Source organism: Anas acuta, chromosome 7, assembly GCF_963932015.1.
Source record: "Anas acuta chromosome 7, bAnaAcu1.1, whole genome shotgun sequence".
Classification (NCBI taxonomy): Eukaryota; Metazoa; Chordata; class Aves; order Anseriformes; family Anatidae; genus Anas; species Anas acuta.
In genome coordinates this window covers 7,966,846-7,988,511 of record NC_088985.1, presented here as the reverse complement: position 1 = coordinate 7,988,511, position 21,666 = coordinate 7,966,846, and the positions used below count along the sequence as shown (strand labels likewise).

The 21,666-nt window shown below is 39.7% G+C and overlaps 1 protein-coding gene across 29 annotated transcripts in view; it reads right to left on the bottom strand.

Annotated features, from left to right (window-relative positions):
- The window catches only part of ANK3 (ankyrin 3), a 296,280-nt gene that overhangs the window by 97,956 nt on the left and 176,658 nt on the right, over positions 1-21,666 (bottom strand). For 26 of the 29 annotated variants that reach the window (XM_068688711.1, XM_068688729.1, XM_068688723.1 and 23 more), the window contains exons 9-16: positions 17,106-17,204; positions 12,770-12,967; positions 10,784-10,882; positions 8,284-8,382; positions 6,913-7,011; positions 3,951-4,148; positions 3,318-3,416; positions 2,469-2,567 (exon numbers count right to left, since the gene is read on the bottom strand). In XM_068688711.1, coding sequence (XP_068544812.1) covers positions 2,469-2,567; positions 3,318-3,416; positions 3,951-4,148; positions 6,913-7,011; positions 8,284-8,382; positions 10,784-10,882; positions 12,770-12,967; positions 17,106-17,204 — 990 coding nt within the window. The remainder of the gene's footprint in view (positions 1-2,468; positions 2,568-3,317; positions 3,417-3,950; positions 4,149-6,912; positions 7,012-8,283; positions 8,383-10,783; positions 10,883-12,769; positions 12,968-17,105; positions 17,205-21,666) is intronic. The other 3 variants (XM_068688720.1, XM_068688717.1, XM_068688721.1) reach the window with 1 other exon arrangement.

The following is a 21,666-nucleotide window of genomic DNA, read 5'->3' as shown; positions in this document are numbered from 1 at the left end:
TGCTCTTTGTTCAAAGTACAATATGCACCAAGTAAGTGGAGTCAGAGTGTTCGGCACCTTAGCAAAGCAGGCTGCACCGCTGCCAAAATGACACCCGGGAAATACAGTGCAGTGCTATGGCTAATGAGGGAAGCACACAATCACTTAAAGTTCACTTTGAAGATAAAACACATCAGGAAAACCAATCCCCTCTCTCAGACTTCCTGCACAAGACTGATGTGTAGAACAGCCATTACCACATGAGCACTTGTTAGTTGTGTTAAATCCTGCATATATGCTAAACCCTGTATAATTTAAATGGAGCTCATGTGTATTTTCTAAGATAACAAATGCAGTTTCAAGCCTTTTCTTCAGAAAAGATCGTATTTTGCTTTCAGTGGAATGAAAAACAGCGGGTTGCCAAGAAAAGGCAAAAAGAGATGAAAAACAAAAACTAAAATTTGGCTCAGTCTCAGACTGTATCTTCTCTTAATAAGGGCTGTGCTCTGTCACTACAAATAAACGCAGAAAGGAACAGAGATGTTTGGAGGAAGAGTATTGGGTTAATCTGGCTGCCATGGTAAAGAGGTAAAAGGGAAAAAGTTTAAAGATGGAAAGACAGAGAAAAAGACTGAGGTTTGTGGTGATGGGGGGGAAGGAAGGGAAACATTGCAAAGGGAATGAATGCCCAATTAAATTGGGCACAAGCCTAGTTTTAGTCTGTAAGAATGAATGGTTCATCTGAATAACTGTTTGTATCACAGTGCTGTACTTGTACTTGGCCACTTCTCATCCCCTTTCACTAATTCTTCTTCAAGGCCTAACAAGCCACTCCTAAGATGAGCATTAAACAGAGGAGCATCACAGAGAAAACAAATGCTGATGAAACTAATTGTGGAGCTAATGATGAGAACTTTGATGTAACACATTTTTTTATTAGACCACACTTACAGAAGGAATAGGAAATCATCTGCTGTAAACCAACATCTTCTTTCAGATGACTGCACTGTAAGTGCCTACAGCAACAAACATGCTGCCATTAATTTTATTTAGTACCGATGCTCTGCTCAGTGTGTTGCTGTGGCTCACTTGCTGCAGAATAGTAACAAATGCTTTCTTTTAGGAAGCTTACAACTCGCACTGAAGACACAAAGTGGCAGTGTCGAAACTATTTTTTTTTTCTTCCCTAACAGACAGGGAAGCTAACGTGACCTGACACATGGGTTTGTGTAATATTATACTGTAGTCTATAGGGTTTCCACCTTGGTTTGGGCTTCCCAAGCCCCTGGCAGTGGGAGCTGCAATCCCTGCCCCTACATGATGTATAGCTTCCTCTGGCAGTTTCTTTCCATGAAAACCAGGTCAATGTCTCCTCGTCCCTTTCAGAAGGTCCTTCCTTCTCCACAGTGACATTTAAGAGTGCTGTGTTGCAACAGTAAAAGACCAGAGATCACTCCAGTTCACCTCCTGGGACACTGCTCTGGCAGACTGCCACCATTGGCATTATTGATTTTAGACTGTGCTGTTGCTGCTGGCTATCCATGTTTGTTTAACATTCCTCTCTTTTGCACCATAAGCTTGGGGACCTACCACGTATGACAGACTGTCCTCTTTAGCCATGCAGAAGGGCTCCTCTGTTATGGCTGTACTCAGTCTTGTGTGAGAGGAATGCAATCAAGGAGAGCCATCTGTGTACAAAACTAGCTGCTCCGCTAGCTCTCCCTTTCCACAGTGTTTCTTGATGGTGATTTTAGGAATGTATCTGGGTTGTTTCAGATGGGGTATTTACAGTGCACCCCACCTGAACCTACACAGCTTTCCACCCTTTTTTATTTATCACTGCTGTCCAACAATTGATTATTGGCCAGTATTTAAAACTGGGATCCACAGAAAATAAAGACTTTAAGCTTCTCTAAATTTGTCTATTGATCAAATTGTTATGCACTTAAGTACAAATTCTTTCACATCCCATGAAATCTTACACTGTGTTGTCTTGCCTACAGTATACTACAAACCAAGCAGAGCTATGACTAGTTTTATTTTCTCAACAGTCCACTTACACTGAGGTGTAAAAACCATGAAGCACATTAATAATACTGTATGTTATACTGAGAAACTTTTCACACTTCCTCTGGCACAATACATGAGCACCAAGCCCTGAACAGATGTTAAGATGGCTTTGAGGTATTAAGGAGATCGGACAAGTGAAAGCAAGACTCAGTACTCACTGAGACTGAACTTGAATGAAATTAAGTATTTCAGATTTTTTCTATACCTATGCTTGCCTTTCTTTTTTTTTTGTAAAACAACTATTTTATTCACTTGCAGAATCATTCTAGCAACTTACAGAGATTTGGTTGTGAAATATTAATACAGTAACTGGGTTCCCTGTAATTGCAAGCACACACATTCTACAAAGAGCAGAGGTAGATAGGAAATAAGTGGCAAAAGGCCTAGGTATTGATCCCCAGAGTGGCCGGTACTTGTACCTTGGCAGATGCGTGAGGTGAAGCTCCCTGGTCCAACAGCAGGAGTGCCACTTTTTGATTATCGTAGTGTGCAGCTACATGCAGTGGTGTTAAACCGCTCTAAAAACACATGCAGAACAAACAAGTGCTGTTACAGATCTTCAGGGAAAAATTAGGAGTTTGGAAAATTAGAGTAGATTGGTGAAAAAATACATTTGTTATTCATTCATGTATCAGAAGTCTTTGTTAAATTTTGAATCAAAAAACAAAACAAGGATTTAAAACTCTTTACTGAGCTGTGAAAGCCCTTTTCACTTTTCCCAGGGAAGATGAACAGAGAAACACACATCTGTGCTGCCCCCAGGACAGAGTAAGTAAGGAATTTTGACCCTGAGGTCAAAACCTTGGCAATGTTTTCTTTTTCTGCAGTGGATAAAGTAAACCGTCCCTTGGATCTGTAAAAATCTGAGCTAGGCCGTTTTAAAAAGCTCGAGGTCCTACCGGGCTTTGCTCCCTGTCACAGGACCTGGGGGAGCAGAGCCAGCTGCTTGAATACTCTGATAAGGACTATAAATAGTCTGTGCAGGAAGGTAGGGGAATGGCTTGTCTCCGTTCCCCTGGATGGATACAGAGAGAGCATAACAATTTTGTTGTCAATTAATGATAATAAAAGTCACTTTTGTTAAAGAGATTGCAGACTCCTGACAGACCCAACAGGGACTGGAATATTAAAAGAAGGCTATTCCAGTGAAACCCAGGATGTGGATATTAGTGCATGCAATGGTAGAAGGATATTACTAGAACATTACGTGTGCACAAATGTTTGCTGTGAAAGTGACCTCTGTGCTGAGGCAGTGACTTCTGTCTTACCTTTCCAGAAGCATCAGGAGATGCATTCTTCTGAAGCAAGAGGTTCGCTACCTCAATTTTCCCGTATTTTGCAGCCACATGTAGAGGAGTAAATCCTTTCTGTAAGAGAAATCAGTTACATAATAGCCTCTAGCACTCTTTTCCCAAAGTGCCTAGACATCAGAGGCATTCAAAGTTTGCCTCTGACCTACAAGGACATTACTTCTATCCATCTTAAACAGTCCCAAGTCCAGGCAACAAGTCTGCAGCTTCCCAACTGCCCTGGCAGGTCTGGAGGCTCTCTTTTTCAAGGAAAAGCCCTATCTGCATTAAAATGACTGTAAAAAGGGAAGAGCCAGTTCCTTTCTTCACACCACCAAAGACCCAAGGACAATGCTGAGCAACAGCTTATCAACTGCTACCAGGAATTTCTGCCCTGCATTCCTTTCATTCCAAGCAAATGCATGGCTGACCACTAGGATGTGTTATACATCAGACTCTGAGGTAAGAGTGTGAAGCTTTGTACTCTTTCAACAACATGCAGCTCACGTATATCACTGTGTATGTTTATGATGCTAGCCATATTTAACTCAAAAGAAGCACTTCTTACAAATGCATTTTACTGCTGAAGCTATCACTTTGCAATTCCCTTACCTTGGTAATGATAGCCAAAGATGCACCGTGATCCAAAAGAACAGAAGCTACATCTTCATGCCCTTCTCGAGCAGAAAGATGCAGGGGCGTATAGCCAGACGTTGTAGCCGCATTTGGAGATGCTCCTTGCTGTAGCAGCTGCTGCACTATATCTGCTTTTCCCAGTCGAGCAGAAATATGCAGTGGTGTTTGGTCATCCTAAAGATAAAGGAAAATGCACAATTCTACATAAGAAAACTGAGCCCATACTTTGACAGAAAATGCTCAGATTCATTGCTTTTTGAAATTGAAGATGAACATTGATTCTACTTGAGGTTGTACCTCATGAGTATTAAACCCTGGCTTTCTCTTTGTCATAAAATAAAGACACATTTATGCTTTGTTGATGCATCACAAAATATTCCAGACAGATGCATAATCCTTAACAGTAAATAAACTGATCAACTTTCTTGATCTGGACTTGCCTCGCTTTACTTTGCCACTGAGGCACATTGAGTTTAATATTGAAATTCCTCAAAATGCAGAGAATATATAGCTCCATTCCTTACATCTTGATCTCTTTTATGATCCCAACAACATTTAACAACCCTATTAGTTGTCTGGAATGAGCTGAGGTGCTTAGCATGTTACTACCTATTAACTTGTATTAAGTACTATATTTTGTGGGTTTTGTTTTATCGCTGATATTTTACAGATAACTTTACAGTAGCAGTAATTGGAGGTAAATTGGAAAAGTTAATCTCTACACAATTTTAAAGATTGTGATTTATTACTAAATTTGACTATTTTAAAAAAAAGACTAGGAAGAAAACAAACAAACAAAAAAACCGTGATGCTTAATTTCCCTGTCTTTCTGACCACTTATTCCAAACACAGTAACCCTAATGGTTCTATGTGTAGAGGTTGTACTGCTGGAGTCTGCTTTTTTTTTTTTCCAGTTAAAATACTGCTGTAGTTTGTGAGTGTATTTGGAGTGTCTAATTGATCATTTATTCCTTATTCATCATTTGGTTCTGTATTTTTGTCCTCCTTCTTCTAGTTGTACAATCTTTGGAGTAAGCACACTATCACAGCAGCATGGCCAATGAAATCCATGACTTTATCATTTTCCCTTTCCTCATAAATATATTCAAACAGCTTTCTCTACCCATTTTTTCCCCTACTTTTTATGCAGTGCAACCCCATGTCCTGCCACAGACAGGTTCCAGAGTGCTCTTTGACAGGGAAACTTCTGCTCATGTCCACCCTACAAAACACTGGTTTTACATCCTTGGGATTTAGATCAAGAGAGTGTCAGGATGTGAATGTTGCTTCACTCGGGGAAATTCTCCTACAGCTGGTGAACATTTCCAGTTTACACCTGTTTCCCACAAATTCCTCACCACTGTTAGCATTGGTGTATAATCTATTACTTGTATTTAGTTGTTATTTTTGGCAAAAAAATTGATCACAGGCAATGGCAGTTTGCACAGACTAATTCATTGTGTGAAATTATTTAGAGACTATTTGCATGACAGTGGTTCTGAGTACGAGCTGGTCACCTTCGAGTCTGGTCACTTTCTTTGTAGATGTACAGACCCCATGATTCACTGCTGCTGTCAGACTGCTTCCTGATACGAAATACGTCTGCTATTAATATTTAGTCAAGAGTTCCTCATAAGTAAATGTTCTAACTAGCAACTTTATTTGTGAGCCAATTCACACAGAATTTCACAGAGCCAACAGATTTATTGGAAATTGTATGCACTTTACTACTATTTGAAAAAAATAAGTTTTCCTGGTTTGACCTAAAAATGGACACAATATAGGGCAGTCCTAATCACCTTTCCCTTTGTGTTTCCTGGAACTCTATAATTTCTAAAATATCTATAATTTTCTTTCATTCTTCACTGGCTCCTGACCCTTTCCTTTTCTTCCTCCATTACCCTCCTCATCTGCAATTGTTTCTGTTGTTTCTGCTCCTTTTTTCCAGCCCTATACAACATTCCCTTTCTGTGCCTTCCAAATTTTACTTGCCTTTGTGCCCACACCTTCTTTAAAGGCCTGCTTTTCCCATACACAGACCAACCCATCTTACAGCTAGGTCAAGTTACTGGTTGTATTGACACAGGCAATTTTGCTTTTCTCTTGAATATGCCCATCACTGTTTGAGACACTTTGCAATAACAATTCGCTCTTCCAGTGTCTTCCAAATTCTTTCCTTCCTATCTCGAACTGTCAAAATATCCTCCTTTTTATTCCACTCTTTGAGATGCAGAGAAATAATTTAAATTAATACATTTCCCATCCATCCTCAGCAGTGATCTTTCAACTGAAACAGCTTACCATGTTCATCCACCCACTACTCAACTTGCTCTCCTTAATCTTCATTTGCTACTGAGCAATTCTTACAGGTAACTTGCTCTTCTCCTTTGATATCACTGCATTTCCAGCTTACCTAAGACAGTCCCCTCCAGCTCTTCCTTTGTATCCTCTCCCCAAAGCTCCCATACCTGTTTTCTAAGGAGTTTCTGAGCTGCCGCCTCTCTGGTGGGCTCTTTAAGAAGTGTTCTTTAGAAGCATAACCATTTCTGAATGCATACAGGCTGATGCTTCAGGGACATGACAGCAGACACCAGCAGAATAGGGTTTACAGTTTTACAAAAATGAAAACAGATCTGAGGCATTTCTTCCACTTTGTCCTGCCTCCTACCCCAAAAACAAATCTCCAAGACAGAATATTCTATATTAAAAGTTGGTGAAAAAGGAGATGGTATCAATCTGACATCTGACTTCCTTCTTACATTCAAGCTCACTCATGCCTACAGTAACAAAGTACATGATAAAACATCAGTGAACATTATGCTGAGGCCCTTGGCTTCACGTGTCTTTCTCTTCCCAAACAACATGTCAGATGAATGCAATTCCCTGCTTTGAAAAATATAAATAACCTGGGGTTAGTATACCTGGATCATTGCCTTACCTTAGCTTTAGCCTCCACCTGAGCTCCATTCTGTACTAGGTATCGAACAACCTCTGTTTGGCCAGCTCTGGCAGCCATGTGCAGCGCTGTTTCTCCTCTCTAGAAAACAGCAGCAAAATCAAAATATCAGCAGAGAAAAAAATACAGGAAAAACAAATGCAACATATTTCATGAACGCTAATATACTGGAGATCCAATTCAGAATAATCACCACTAGAATATTTTATACAAGTTTTCCTCTGAGCAAGATGGGGGATAAAATCAATAGTTGACCTCTGAGCTGTATGCTACAAAGCAATTTCACTTTCTCAAAAACAACAGTGCCTGTACGCGTAGGCCTTTAACTTTAAAGAGAGTGCAATTTTTTTACTTACTACCACATTATTAACAGTGCTAAAACTTATGACCATTTAAATACAGCCTAATTTGGTCCAGCTTTTTCTTTTTTTTTTTTCTTTTTTTTTTTTTTTTTCAAATTTTGTATGTTTAGAAACATTTTTCCTGGATTTTCTCCAGCTATGCCCTATGTCCCTAGGATCATTTGTTATCTGAGAAGCACTGAAATGAAAGATCATGGGGAAAAAATCAATACTAATTACATTAAAGTTTCAATAACTTAGTGAAAGGAAAATCCAAGGAAACCAGAATTAATTCACAAAGGAAAAAGCTTTCTAGGTTTTTGGACATCAGTGTGTCTTTAGGTACAAATACCTAGTTTAAAAAAAATGGCATCGCAAATTTATTTAATTTATACAGTTAGCAGATGAAGACTTTAACAAAGGGCTCTCTAAGTGCACCAAAAAGTTTTTTGAGGTCAAAGTGCTAAGAACAATTAACAAGCTTTGACTTTCCTCCCATTTCTCAACTTTCAAGTACCATTTAACAATGAATTCAGTTCTTACACATGCCCTGGGAGCCCTTGGGCACACAGTGCACATCCAGTAGAAAGGCACACTTGTATGGCTGTATGGACACAGGCAATATGTCCTGACAATCTGCTGCAATCTGTTGCTAACAGCAGAACTTCCCTTAAATGGTAAGCCCCCGGGGTCCTGGGAGAACAGTGCTCAACAGTCAAATAGACATCTCAGAAATCACACTAGGTAAGCTACAGCACATTCTCATTCTTTACTTCAGAAAATAATGAAAATAGAGACTGCTTAAGGTCAGACTCTTGTGAGGTGTCCTCAACCTGTCAAGCACCTCCCAGGCCAAAGCCAGAGGCTGCCTTCTCCCATAACTCCAGCAGGAGTCACAATGCAAAGGAGGTGGACAGCCAACACCAGACTTCGGCACTTCGCAACCGCACTGCTCACAGATACTCTAATGCATTTGCAGTTCTGCCACGCTGAAAAGCAACCTGTTACTCACCACGTTGGTAGTGTTGGGTGATGCTCCATGATGCATTAGCTGCGATACAATATTTACATGTCCCATGAAGGCAGCAACATGGATCGGAGTTAGGCCCGACTGAAAACCAAACCAACATCAGACATAAATATTTATTTCCGCACTCTTTTACAAGATTGATGTGGGGAAAAAACAAGTTACTCTGAAATCGATAAGCCCAAGCACTTACTCTTCAGAGAAGATCTTGACCTTAAAACATAAGCGCATCGTTAAAGGGCAGATTTTGAAATACCTATAAGTATGATTCATAAGCAAACAGAAAGAACTGTATAGGAATTCAGTACAAAGGAAAGACTTCCTGTAACGTACAGCTAATGCAAAAAAGATTCAGTGTCTGTTGTCCCTACCAAATCCAGTTGCTTTTGGGTGAACAAAAAAGCCTATTGATCTCAGTGGTGAGCTCCACCCCTACTGTTTCTTCATGAGAAATTGCATTAAAAACCATGGCATCCAGCCAGAGAGGCAAAAACAACATGCACAGAAGAGAATTCCCTATTTCCTTTAGCACCTTGCAGCACCATCACCACTGTAAATCCGTACCAGTGCCCTTCTACAGGGTAAAAAGGGCCAACTGGAGAGACAGAGGAATAGGGAGAAGGAGAGAAGAAAGGAGCAGTCATTTAGCAGGGAATGACCTCAAGGATTTTGCCTCAGAAATCCAATCAATAGTTAATATTTCTCCAAACAGAATTACCCTAAAGCCTCTTCACAGATGCTCCCGCTCAGCTGCAGCAAGTCAGCCAGAGGCTGCAAAAGGGAGTTTTCTACCAGGAGAAGAAGAAAACTCAGTGGGCTTCTGGAAATACCCTGATTAGGCAACTTCCCCATTAATGGAGACAAGTCCCAGAAGGGTAGACATGAGGAAAACAGGCTTTTGTTCTTTTCTCATGCAGAACAGCAAACATGAGCAGAAAGGCAGAATAACTGGTCGAGTATGTTGTTTCTTTATCCTCTTTCACTAATTTAGTAAATACTTTTAAAATAAGACTGTAGAAAATAGAACACGTGTCATATTTGACCACAAACACTAACTCATACTGCAGTGTTTCGAGCCTGCAGCTGAAAATGAATGTATGAACGGAAGTACGGAATCTACCTGGAAAACAGAATTTGCCATAGAAGAAATTAAAAAGCATTGTCTTTAGCACACAGCTTATATATCAATGTCTCTTTGCAACATATTTGGCAAGGTACGGATGCTAAGTACCACAGCTCTGAATTCTGCCTCGAAAGGTTGTTGCAGTACAGCCAGCCAGTGAAAAGAGGCAGGAAGACAGGCAGGGCCCTGCAGTAAAGTACCGTGATGAATCTCAACAAATTCAGTCAAATGTGGTATGAGATCATGCAGTGAGGTAGCAGCAGGAAATAAAGGAAGACCTCTTGCTTTTGGAAAGTTTGCTTGGAAAAGTAATTCAGAGCGTACTGATCAGATAGTTAACCTGGTTTATTCACACAAAAATGTAGTTATGTGTTGCTGGCATTCTTCAGTAATTCTTTGTATTTAAAAGGGATAAAATTGAACAGATAGCTTTTCTACATCCAGGGGGACTGATTAATACAGAGGACAGACCTAACTCCTCTTCTGTTAAGGTTCCCTTTGTGCCTTTCACTCACCTGCTAACATGACTTCTGCAAACTGCAGCTACAAGCCCTGTGGCTTTAAAAAAAACTCTTCTGCAGCTATGTGAGCTGTAGCAAAGCTCAGTTCTCTCAGAAAAGCCAGGAAATGAACTGTGTGATTTGCTACTGAATAATTAGAACAAAACCCCATGGATCAAATGAAACTCCATTTTGGGGAGATGAGCTGCTTCCATTTGTACCTTGTTAATCATTTTCTAATTTGCCTTCTTCCACAGTGGTCATACATTCATCTATGTGACCTTTGCTCCTAACTTAGCTGAACATACATATAAAAAGAACCCAAATTTTGCCACAGGTTCCTAGGTCATCTCTGAATTGTGTCAATAACTGGGTTATTGACCATCTCATGCTAACTGAAATAACAGCATATTGATTGCTGTCTAACAGATTTGTGACGATCTGTGATGGTGACTGAGTATCATTTCTGTGTGGAAAGCCAAACAAGGTCTGTGAATTAAATCACCTTTAGAATTAGAACTTGAAGCACGTGAAGAAATGAAGCAGTGTCTTCACCTTCATCTCCTTAACAGGGTGAATTTCATTTTCTGCGCATTTAATTACAGACAGAAATAAGCAGAAATGAGCATGCAGAAAATTTTGCCTCTTACGTTTCACTTGTTATCACCACCGTATTCCCAAAGTATATTAATTGTTTGGGTGTTGTAATCCATTAGTGCAACTGACTTTATTCAGTTTTATTATTTGTGGATATCTAGGTGAAAATCATTGTTCACTTGAATGGCACGTGCTCTTTCAGAAATATTCAAATATTAATCAATATAAGAAAACCTAAGAAAAATGTGAAAGGATCACTTGTTACCTCAGTCACAGCTTGAATTGATGCACCATGCTTCAGAAGAAGTTCCATTACTTTTATTCTGTTCTTCTTGCAGGCAATGTGCAGAGGTGTAAAACCATTCTGTAAATGAGAAAGAACATATTTTTTGATACTGCATATGCCATTAAAAGTAGAATTGGTTATGGAATTCATACAAAACATTTCTTTGTGATAACAAAACACCTCCCAGATTTGTTTTGGCTTCAAACTGTTTGTGTAGAACAGAAAAAAACTTCTAAAGAAGAAAAAGATGTCTTATACAATCACTTTTTATTATGAAATATGTTGTCCACTCATATTAAAAAATATTTCTAAAAAATGTCTTCTCACCTAAAGCTATCAAAAATTTCATTTTAGCTTAAATTTATTAAGTGTTTACCTTTTTTTTGGACTTTTCAGAACTGGTGGTGAAAAAGAGCACTCTACATTTACAAGCTCTGACATTTGGATCCTTTTCTAAACTAATCTTACTACTATTTTTTCTTTCATTACTTGCTACTTTACTATTTTGTCTTCTCTATTAAAAAATATTGCATGTGCAGCCGTGTGAACATTTTCAACTACCATCTTATTTAGCATGAGATGATACACCAAAAACAAGCAACACAAGAAAATAAGCTGTCCACAGCATCCAAGACTGGTAGCACAACACCACTCACTGAATGCTGATGCCACTCTATACACTCATCAAAAAAGCCTTCACAAAGTAATTCTGAAAATGGCTCAGATCTGACCAAAAATAGCTTTGATACTTGACAGATGATAAATAATATCATATGCTTTTGTAACATCAGGTCAGTGCAATTGTCTGTTCCAGTTAAGTGTGAGCAGCTCTCAACTCTGCTCCTTAACGGTGGACAACATCCAGGGTAAGCTCAGATGTGTTTCAGGGAAGGATGAGCCCAAATTCCAGGTACTGCACTCAGGCTACCTTCTGCTTAATCATCCTGAGTGGGGATCAGACAGAATAACAAGACACCCTAAATGATTTAGAGGAAATGGAAATTTATGGCTAGTTTACAAGACCAATCATAGGCCACCGCTGTTAACTCTGAAGAAGCTAAAACTGTTAACTCTTTGATTATAACACAAGGCCAGAACAAATATTACAGGCCCACAAGCCTCCTCACTTGCTAGTTATACAGCATAAAACCTGTAATACCTTGACCAAAGACACCTAATCTGACACAGAAAACAAAGGGATTATGAGAAGTAATCTTTGGAGCCTTTGCTATTTTCAAAACAGAATCAATCCCACCCAGCTTTTAACAGTTTCAGAAGCTCAAGTAACATTGCAGGTACTGAATGAGTTAGTAGCTGTGAAATTCATCACCCCAGTTCATTTCAGACTGTTTGGAACAGCTACTGAAGACCCATCAAATAAACTCGACATTTTGAAGACAGTGGATTGCAAGTAAAATTTAGAACAAAATGAATTCAGTTTGTATGTAGTTTCATTACACTAACAGGTTTTATTGCTGAAGTTGGTTTTGAAGTAAAAGGGTATGTGGCTCCATTGATATAATTACAATATACCACAGATAATCCTTATGCAACTCCTTCTTACTTTTTACCATTTCACATCTTTGAGAGCTAATAAAAATTCTCTTAATTTTAAGGTTTAAGGTAATTATTTTTTATTTACAAACATTTAAAAGTAAGAATTCTCTCTGTACTAGTAACTACAGCAGTTAATCTGCAGCTGCTTCATCTATCCAGTATCATAACAAGCTACCAGGAGGCAAATGTGCTCTAGATATACTAGAAATACATAAATCCATTGATCATTTGGAAGCAAGGGTCTGCTCAGATTTCACGAAACACCTTACCAAAGCTTTGAACTTCGAGTATCATCTCCTGAGCTGCAGTAACATGACATACCATCAGCAGGCAGAAAACTCTCAAATCAGTCTCACGGCAACTTTGGAAGAATGTTAAGCTGCAAATAGCAACCCACTGTGTACTCACCAGTGCTTTGGCATTAGGATTAGCTTTCTTGTCCAAGAGAACCTTGGCTACTTTGTAGTGGCCACAGTGGGCAGCAACATGCAGCGCAGTCAGATAGTCATTAGTGACGTCATCTACAGGCACGTTGTGCTGGATCAGGAGCTGAACACAGTTTAGATGATCTCCTTGCGTTGCCATGTGCAGCGGAGACAAACCATTCTGCAAACAAAAAGACCCAACACTGATGGGTTACAGGATGCTCAGAGAAATTAAACTCTCACCTTACAGCATGTCTTATATGAAAAGCATTTTACAAGCCCATAGAGCACCCAAAATGAACTAAATGTGTTCAGTGTAACAATGGAAGTTCTTACTCTGGCAAAAGCCACATGGAATAATGGAGTTGTCAGAGTTTATAGACAGCTCTACCTTAAAAAACAGCCATAACAGCAATGTTCTAAGCATAGCTTATTTCAGCTAGCATATCTCAGATAAGTTGGCAGAGTTAAATGAGTTATGTGAAGAACAGCACTTTGTGACTTTTAATACCCTAACCAGGAAATCTGCTGTTTTTAAAAGCTGCATTAAACTCACCACAGTAATAGAGCCTGCATGTGCCAGGCACGAGAAAGCAGGCCAGAGCATCACTCAGCAATCACTATAACCTTCCCTACTCCCTCCAGTAGTGCTTTCCTGAATTTGGGTTGTACACATTACATGCCTTACATCACATTACACACGTGTGGAGACCATTCTTCCCTGCTAACATTTTTACAAAAGCAAAACCTTAATATGCAACTGGACAAAAGTAGTATCTGAATGAGACAACCATGTTGCGACCTACCAGAAAGCAGTGGTAAAGCTCTATTTTGCCAGGGAAATACCTGAAAGATTCATGTTTCTAAATCTCTACCAAGACTTGTTGCTTGCACTCCTTACAGCAGTTAATGAACAAGCTGCTGCATATATTATTTTTGCAGAGTAAGAACGAGTCAAACACAAAGAGAAATAATTACGAGAACTTCAAAGGACTGATTCTGTTTTGTGACCAAAGATTAAAAACTATTGCCTGAATCAGAGTTCTTGTTACCAGAGGTACCTTACTTAGATAAACCTCAACACACTGTTTGTCATTTGTGTTCTTTTTTACTTAGTCCTTCCAATGCCAAAATTAAATTCAAATTCAGGAGCTACTCCGGTAACACATAATAATATATAAACTATAAATGACTGACAGTACACTATTTGCCATCATGAAGAAACAAAAACTCTTGCTCTCAGATGCAGTGCCCTCATGTGACCACAGTTAGAAAAGGCAAACTGGCATCGTAAAACCAGCTGAGATCTTGGGCTACCTGAAACAGTTGATTTCTTTCCTCTCCCCCACACCAGGATAAAAGCATAACAAACACTCAAAAATAAGGTGGAAATACAAAGAGTGAAATAATTTTAAAAAGTGAAATAGAAGAAGGATGATAAAAACAAACAGGCTAATACTGTCATAATTTGAAAGCAGTTTACATTCAGTGCTGAATAGCAGAGATTCTTGGACGCAGCTTTATCTTTCAAGTACAATTATCTCATGAGCATCTCACTTGTGATTTATGTTGGCCTGGGTAAACCTCTCTCCCATTCCCAAAGGCTACTACAGTAATTATATATATGTGGAAGCTTGATACAAGCATTGCATTTTAAATATTTTCCCTATCTTCTAGTTAAATAGCGGAATTAAAATAAACCATTCATTTCCCACAGTCACCAAGCCCTCCTGGTAACAGTTTATGAACTGATAATGATTTTTAGGTGACAGCAAAATATCACGAAAGTTTATACATCATTCTGTTCCAAAACAGGCTTGCTCTTAATTCTGTTGCAGATAAAGATACACTGAAATCTTAAACAACCAGGTAAAATTTGCATGTCTTTGACTTCCCTGTAATAAAATAAAAATATTATGTACAACATTCTCCTCTACCATATCCATGTCATGAGACAATCCACCCATGTTTGTGAGAAGTGATTTGGTATTATGAGATGGAGCTACTATATAATTAGTTTATTACTGGTTTTGTGCAGATTGCCAAGAAAATATTAAAAGGTGAAGTTTAAAAGGATTCGAAGAGATTGAGGGCCATATAATACCTTAAATAAAAATGACCATGAGATTAAGAAGAGCATCAAATGCCTGACTTGGAAAAGACAAAATCATCAGTTACACAGCTTATTTGATAGCTGTGTCTATGGATATTAATCAAGGAAAGACGTTAACTCTGAAGTAAAATAAAAAGAGACAAATAAGCTGACAAAAACAGTAATAAAAAAAGACAGAAATTGATACAAGAGATGTCATAGCTCCCATAGCAAATCATTGGCATATTCATGACTACAATTCAAGTTCCTGTTCTTAGAAAATTTAGATAACCTATTAGGTCACTGACACGCCTGAAAATAAATCTAAGGTTATTCGAGTGCGGAAAAGGGCCACTGTTACCCTAAATAATCTTTAACAGGAAATAGCTATCAAACTGCTTTCTGGTTATTCTTTTTAAATAGTTTCATATAACAGCAGAAAACTTTGAAAAGTTAAAATTCTTTCAAGGGTATGTCCTATTGCCAATAATATATGACTTCATTTGAAGAGAATGGAGCCATGTATTTTTCCACAGAACTGTACCACAGCTTAGTGCCAAATGAATGGCTCCATTAATGTCATTTAGAGGTACCTCTACTTCTTAGCATACCTTCTGAAAACAGCAGAATTAACATATCAAACTCGGGAAGTTCCGCACTTCCTTCTGTTCACTTTTTAATACATATTTTTCCCTTCTCCAAAGAGGAGCTCCCATTTTGCTGTAGATGTTCACACAAGCTTCTGCAGGTCAAGAGCCAAAGTGCACTTTCCAGCCTTATGCTATTTCCAACCCATCATCCTATGTTCTCATCTGTCTAATTTTGGCTAGTGAACTCTGGGCCAAGCTGCGTGAAACTCCCCAGGATGAGGAACAAATTCAAAACCCACAGGCCCTGAACGGCAGGTTAAGCTTCAGAATAACACCTGTCAGCACAAAATCTGCATGGTGAAGAAACATAGTTCTTAGGAGAGGGTCTTATTTAAGAAGGTGAAAACTAAAGCAATGGGCTTTCCGTTTTCTCCTTTAAGTAATTAATTGATCTACTGGAGAGCGTGGAAGAGCCTGACTGCCTCGAGTATGAGCTGTAGGCTCTGAGCATGGTAGTGGCATGGAGACGTGGCCCAGAGTGCTCCTGGACAGCCCCTTGCTGTCTCCCTCTGCTTGTGGAGGTTGCAAGTCAGGGCTCTGGGAGCCCAAGGAAACTCCACATGCGGAGGATGGGTGGGTCCTGTCTGTCAGATTACCCATGACAGCACTTGCTAGTGACTCACTGAGCAGAGAAAAGCTGGTGTCAACCTCCCCAAACACATGCTAAATATATTCCAGTGAGGGGAAAAAAAAGAAAGAAAGAAGAGGGAGGAGAAGAGCAGAATATAGAAGGGCACTGAGACAGAACAGGACAAGATGAGAGAATAGAAAAAAAAAAAAAAAAAAAAAAAAAACAGAAGGAAACAAGACATGTTGTTGAAATATACATTGCTTACAGCCTGAGAGGAAAAATGTGGTAGAATGTATCTTGGGAAAGAACCTCAACAAACCGCACAACCCAGCTCTCAGACCTGGATGGGAAAGTCACGGATTGCGTTGTGCTACCAACAAGGCTGCTGCCCTGAGATTTAAAGTCAGCAATAACTGTGCAGCACAGACCACCACCAGAAGAGTTCTGGGAAGAATGTGCTTTAATGCCAGCCCTTGGCTTTGAGGCAATCTGCACACCCTAGCGCAGGTGATTTGCAATTTCCCATCTAAAAGTTTGTGCGATAAAGTGCAGAGAGATACAAAGTGGAGAAACTGGTAATCAGTCTAACTCCTAAGGAAATACGAGCTGTCTCCTGCAAAGAGACGTTACTCTATTTTTATCTCTTATCTCTACTCTACCTCTAGGGTAATTTGGTGCAAGCTGAAGATATATTGTAATCATCATGTGTTTATTCAGGGTACAGAGATTTTCTAGCTACTGAAATTCTGAGCCATAGTGTTACCATACATGCCTTTTTGGTTGGCAGAGAAGCCTTTTCTTGTGTATCTTGATTTAACATATTTTAAATATGCAGACAAGCACTACATACGGCATCCACTTTGGAGACCTCCCACACAGTTACTTTAAATAGTTATGAAAGAGGAAAGTTATTGTCAAGTCCTTAAATATCAAAAACATGCAGAATTACATTTTTTGAAAAAAGTACAAGGATTATCTTAGCAGAGAAGAGAACAGTATCAGTTACCTTGGTTTTGGAAAGAATAGGGGCACCACGATCCAGCAGCATTTCTACAACTTGTTCATGGCCACTTCTTGCTCCACAGTGGAGGGGAGTCAACCCATCCTGTGGGACACAAACATTATAAACTATTAGTTTTAGGCACAGGAAGACTTTTCGCACTTTTATAAAAGCCTACAATGTCTAAAGAAAGTAATTAATTCCTGCAGGATGCTGATCTTGCATATCTGAAGAGCTATAGACAAAGTATATTTTGGCTCTGATTTTATAAACAGGTAAACAGTCGTATCACATCGGTGCTCAAGCAATGGGCTGCTTCCAGGCCCTCACGTTACATGCATTGAAGTGGCAAATGCACATACAAGAAAAAGATGAGATTGTACATCAGGTACTTTTTGCCTGCATGACTTTAAGAAAATTGGGTCTTTCATTTGTCAGTATGAATCAAAGTGAAGGGATGATACTGATATCAGAGGGAAAAAAAAATCTTTCTTATTTAGTTTGATTTTATTACATTGATTTTGACAGGTGTACAGCAGATGAGTAAATCATCTCAACCCCAGGTGGCAAAAGTATGCTGGATTAACTCCCGTTTCTTGTAGTGTAGACCATAATCATGTGAATTCCAGCTGAATAGGGTCTAGTCACAGTCTACTCTCAATGCTTATTATAGTTTTTAACCAAGTTACTTCAAATTATTCTTTAATTTCTACCCTGTTTACAATACTCCTGTATCCTGTTTTACAAGAGTGCTATGATGAAAGATAGCACACATCTTCAGCAACTGTGAGTAAAGTCACATGGATTTCTTCAAACACCATATGACATAATGGATTGTTGCAAATAGCAGTTGTGGCTTTGAAAAAAATAGGAAGAAAAATTAGAGGTTTTGGAATTAGTAACAACAAGCTCTTCTTTTGTTACAAGCAAAACAAATACACGGGAGCTACTGTCACACAGGAACTACATTGTATTTTCATCAAACATGTCAGAGGAGAAGCCCTTAAAATGAAGACTGAAATGAATAAAGCAGCAAGATAAACATTAATTTTCCGAACACAGGCCATAAAGGAAGGGGGCTCTTTCCAGTGCCTCTCAGCACTCTTAAAAGTATTTTGTATTGTCTAAAGTATATTCCAACATTTTAATAAAAAGGATTATCTAAAATTTCTTTACATACATCCAGTGCCTGCTAATTCATGAACAATTGCACCTTCTCTGTACGGTAGCAAGTAGTCCCAGTTTACCTCCTTAGACCCATTTTTGCCATGCATAAATGCAATATTCTTCCTTGATACTTCCTGATCCATTACTTTCTGGCAGATTATCAGTTTAAGACTCATGAAGTGCAGCTAGCTGGGGAGATGGAGGTACTGATTCTGAGCCTCAAGCTCTTCTGCTTCTACATTGCCCTCTCCTAATAACCTTTGAAACATAGCAGCCTGTAATTGTTGTGATTATTTTTTCTGCTATTCTCATTTAAATATCATGTGGCCCTCACTGTGCATGCTTTTCCACTTAAATGAAGGCACGGGATTCTGATGTAGGTGAAGGGAAGATTCTTGGTTCAGACTTAACTTGATTAGGACTGAGAGAGCCATTTGTTCACACAAGACAAACACAGTTTGACTCACCGTGTTCTTACATGTTTCACACTTTATGACCCCCCACAACTCATTCAAACAAACGTGCCAGGGGTAGCACAGTAGCACACACCAAGCTCACGGAGAATGAAACACGTTAGCTCATCTTCACAGGCTGGAACAGACCCCTCAGAGCTACTTATGTGCTCCCCAGGGCACCGGGCCCCAGCCCTCTCATGGTGCCATCCCTCCAGCTCCTTCCTGTGGCTGGCAAGGTTTTTGGGGCCCAGGAGGTGGCAGGACATCATGCTCGGCCAGCTAGAGCTTGTTCTGGTCTGTGCCGCAGTCACCACCAGCAGGTGCATCACACGGCATGACACAACATTACAACGCATTGTAGGTTCTAGTTGGGACAGCACATCTAAAGCTATTTTTATGAGAATGTCAGGACTCCCACCATAAAAAGCAAATACACTTCAAGACAGCTCACTTGGCTGCAAAGGTGTTTTTCAGAATTTAAAAAGGAACCCTCTATTCACCTGGCATGGACAATTGCTATATGGCCCTAAAAGCAAGCAAAGAAATGAAGAGTCAAACAAACAGATGAGAAAGAGGTACAGTTTGGTTTAAAAAAAGAAAAGAATCTGAGATTAGAAGAGACTGCTTTGAACTCAGCAGGACTCTACTGATTATGTCAGGAGATTTTCTCGTTGCTTATTTACTGTTGATATAAACTATACCACGTGAAGCATAAAATCTATCACGTAGATTAGGAAACAAACTTGCCTTAATGTGATCGTCTGCAATAGCTCAGAAAAACCATTACAAACGATTATGACAATAATCTGCAGATTAAGGACTCTCTAAGTATGTGCTGACATAATAAATCATATCATCTGTATTATCTAGCCCTCCAGAGAGCCCGAGAGCAGCTCCAGCAAAAGCCAGGAGGACAATAGGAAGAATTCTGCTTAGACACAGGCTTCCCATAAACATTGAACAAACTGTCTCTGGGGCCACAGCTCTTTCTTTAGCTTTTATTTCAAAGATCCCCATCCCCCAAATAAATGTAATACAAGCAGTATCTCTGGTTCCTATTGAGACTCGCATGGGGGTCACAAATGGCTTGAGTTTAGCAGATGCTGGTGCAGGTCACTGGGCCTCCCAGCTGCTGTTTCCCTGCCCCTACATGTGGCTGTTAGGACCCCTGAGCAGTGTGGTTTGGTACAGACCAATTTCCCTGTGCCTCTCAGGGCCCCTTCCCCATTAATGCCCACCCAGGAGCTCCCCTGCATCACAGGATCCACTGGGCTGTCACCATAAATCCAGCACCACAGCTCTCGCACCAGTGAGCAGCAGCTTTAACCCAGTCTGTAAGTGCTGAAATGAAGCGCAAGCACCCAGTAAAACGTTTCCTGTGAGGCCAATACTCGGCAAGAGCTCAGCAGACTTCGAGCCAAATCCCCTGAGTCAGAGGCAGAAGGCATCCTTCCCCCAGGGGGGCAACCACTGCTCCCTCCAGGGTTTATCATCCCCATAGCTGCTTAGTGAGCCTCCGAGCAGGTGCTTCAGCCTAGCAGGGCTCTGCATTGTGTGGTGCCTCCAGGCCCTAAGACTCCCAAATTCTTCGCTTCACTGGCACCATTGCAAAGAGGCCCCAGTGCAGCAGGAGAACAAAGGAGGTTTGCTCTGCCTACACATGCAAAGTGCCCTTACACTGACAAGTCAGTGCTATTCTTGTCATTATTTTATATCTTACTATATGTAGCTTTTCTGGAGCAGCTTATGTATGATCAGAGGCATCTTAAAAGAGCATATCCCACACGTTCTCGTGTAGATATGAGAACTGGCCTGTTATTTAGCTGCAAAATCAGTAAATGAAGATTATGAAGACTTATTGTTAATCCAAGCTAAAATGTGCTCACTGCCTGCCTTCAGACAAATTCACTTTGGCATATGCAGTATTAGACAGCCAAAGCAAATCAAGCTAATTTAATCAAGCTCTCTGATTACACTATTTTTAAAGTCTTTTCTGGAAGACAGAAAAATTAGGGCAACATTCAGTAAACATGTTATGTGAAGCATCAGTAGGTCTTTGCTTGAATGTTATTTAAAAAAAAAACACACCAAAGTGATTAAAGTTGCCCTGGGCAGACTAAAGTGGCACACAGCTAGGGCTTTGTGTGGTTAGTTATTGAGGAGTACACTTAAGAGTTCAGTACAAACCCCCAAGTGCCAGCTGCTAGACATGTGCAAAAAAAGGACAGACAGAAGATAAGCAGCTGGTTAAAAATAAACAAGTTAATGTAAGTGTGAACTAAAAGAAGAAAAAAAAACATGGCGGAGCCTCAAAATAGATATTTTTGGAGATAACCTCATATGCTCACACCTTATCTGAATTAACTGAAGTTTGTAGGAGCATGACAATGTTTATGGTGCTCATCAAATCCTAATCCTAAGGAATACAGAGAAATCTGGAGCCCTGAGATGTCTTTTACAATATTTTTAACAGGATAAGGATTCAGCCCTTCAGATTAACCTTTTGTACAGTACTTCAGCACTGCAGTTTCCAGGACCATCTGCCAGAAACAAACACAAATGCTCACGGAGATGACTAAAAAAAAGAAATGATTACCCCAGCTTAACTTAATGCTCAGAAAAGATTGTATGTGTGTTTATCTATAAAATATGTTAATGAAAAATAAAAAGTCATGTTACATGGAGAACATTTACAGTATCACATTCAGAGAATGGATTGCGTGCACAGATCACAGAATGACAGCTGAATAGCTAAACCTGCCCCATCCAAGAGTAGCAAATCCTTGTCTTGTTGGTGTTTGGTCAACAACATAAGACAATATCTTCTGCATACTCACATAAAGGTGAATTACACGATAAAGGAGAAACATGACGATAAAGGGCTAGGAATTCCTGCCTCTGAGTAAGAGAAACAAGCAGTTTTCAAAAACTGTTCTCCTTTCATG